Source organism: Fukomys damarensis, unplaced genomic scaffold (genome assembly GCF_012274545.1).
Source record: "Fukomys damarensis isolate Sample0158 unplaced genomic scaffold, DMR_v1.0_HiC HiC_scaffold_15, whole genome shotgun sequence".
Taxonomy (NCBI): domain Eukaryota; kingdom Metazoa; phylum Chordata; class Mammalia; order Rodentia; family Bathyergidae; genus Fukomys; species Fukomys damarensis.
Genome location: NW_022900927.1, coordinates 61,288,602 through 61,290,315, shown reverse-complemented (window position 1 = coordinate 61,290,315; position 1,714 = coordinate 61,288,602). Strand labels below are relative to the sequence as shown.

Genomic DNA, 1,714 nt, shown 5'->3' with positions numbered 1-1,714 from the left:
CCGTCCCCGCCGCTGCCCTCGCGCCCGGCGTTGGCCTTTTCCCGAGAGCGCAGGCGGCCGTTGCCGCCTTTGAGTTCTTTTCGTATCCGTTACGTAACTTTTCTTCTCCGCGGTGAGCTGTGACCCGAAAGAGACTGCGCCGCGGGTACCTTCGTATTCCCAGGACCCGCGCTCTGGCGTTCGCTGGAAGCGTTTCTCAGTGCGTTTGGGTGCAGCTTCATCGTTCTCGTTTGACTGTGTTTTGAGACAGCATCTTGCTGTGTAGGTAGGCCAGGCTGGGCCTGAGCTCACTGTGCACCCCAGGGAGCTCGTGGCGACCCTCCTGCCTCAGCCTCCCCAGTGCTGGGATTTCAGGTGTGCGCCCCCGTGCCCTCCTGGGTGTCGCCTTGTACTATAAAATGAGCTCTCTCCGAAGTCGTTGTGGTTACTTCTGGCTTGTGGGTACAGTTTTGGGGGCGAGTTTTGTTGCTTAGTGGAGAACGCAGATGACTGCAGACAGGAGCAGTGGCGGTGCTTCGTGTGCCAGGACCTCGGAGTCTTGGTTGTTGGAGGCAGTGACTTGGCTGTGGTTCGAAATCCGCTGGGGGCGGAGATGCGCTGTCATTATCGCACATCTTCTGCCTGCCTGGCGCCGTGTAGGACGTCACTCATGATTTGTTGGTGCTCAATCATCTATTTTATTCAAAGCAAAAACAACTACCTGTGCAACTCGGAAAAAATATTTTTAATTGGTATATAGCTTTCAAAGGGCAAGAGGAAATTTTGTATGGCCCCAGCTCAAAATGATAATGACGATACTTTTCTTTTTACTATCTTTTAGGTGGCTTTTTCTCCAGTATTTTTTCCAGCCTCTTTGGAACCCGGGAAATGAGGATTTTAATTTTGGGATTGGATGGTGCGGGGAAAACCACAATTTTGTACAGATTGCAGGTCGGAGAAGTCGTCACCACTATTCCTAGTAAGTGCTGTGTGGTGCATTAACTGTTGCTTTCCGGTGTCCGTTCTAATAAAGCTTCCTGAATAACTATAAGAAACTGATCCTGTAAACTTAGGAACAGCATGTGGAGCAGTTTGGTGGGACGAGGACCCTCTGTCCCGCTGCAGAGCCGGCTGAAGTTTGACCTAAGTCACGGAAGCTGAGAATCGGTGTCTTCAGCGCTAAAACAAAGCGAATAGGTGTCCGCAGGCTGAGGGGGAGGTAGATGAAGCTTCGGACAGTACCGTGCAGAACTCTGGGAAGTTATATAAACGTTAGAGACGCTGTTGCATGGAAAACGCCTTTGGTCTGTATTGCCACGATTTGAACGATGGTTTCTCTTCAGTAACTGATTTATTTTGAAGATCTACGTTGTAGGTCGAATGTTAGACACTGGCACCTAAAAATAGCCATACCTCAACTTCCAATCGATTGTTGCTGTGTAGAAAAATATTCTTAACTAGGCTGGGGATTTAGCCGCACCTGCCTGGCGAGCGCAAGATCCTGAGTTCGATTCCCAGTACCGCAAAACAAACAAACTAAACGTGTCCAGTAGCCTTGTTTGCTGACACCCCCTGCCCGCGTGTTGGTGGCATTTGGAGCACAGGATGCGTCGCTCAGGATCGTTAGGCCTGGTAGTTACTGTGCAGGCTTTCAGAGCTCACGGCCAGGCCAAGGCGTCTGTTTTCCGCCTGGCCCCTCCCCTCTCTGGCCCCTCCCCTCCCCTCTCTGGCCCCT

At 51.6% G+C, this 1,714-nt stretch overlaps 1 protein-coding gene across 2 annotated transcripts in view; it reads left to right on the top strand.

The window, feature by feature from the left end:
• The first annotated feature begins 78 nt into the window (after positions 1 to 78).
• Positions 79 to 1,714, top strand: part of Arl1 (ADP ribosylation factor like GTPase 1) — a 5,125-nt gene continuing 3,489 nt past the window's right edge. Inside the window, exons 1-2 of one of the 2 annotated variants that reach the window (XM_033763869.1) lie at positions 79 to 199; positions 821 to 958. In XM_033763869.1, coding sequence (XP_033619760.1) covers positions 868 to 958 — 91 coding nt within the window. In that variant the 5' untranslated portion in view covers positions 79 to 199; positions 821 to 867. Of the gene's footprint in view, positions 200 to 240; positions 262 to 820; positions 959 to 1,714 lie in introns of those variants that run through there. The other variant, XM_010631365.3, reaches the window with a different exon arrangement.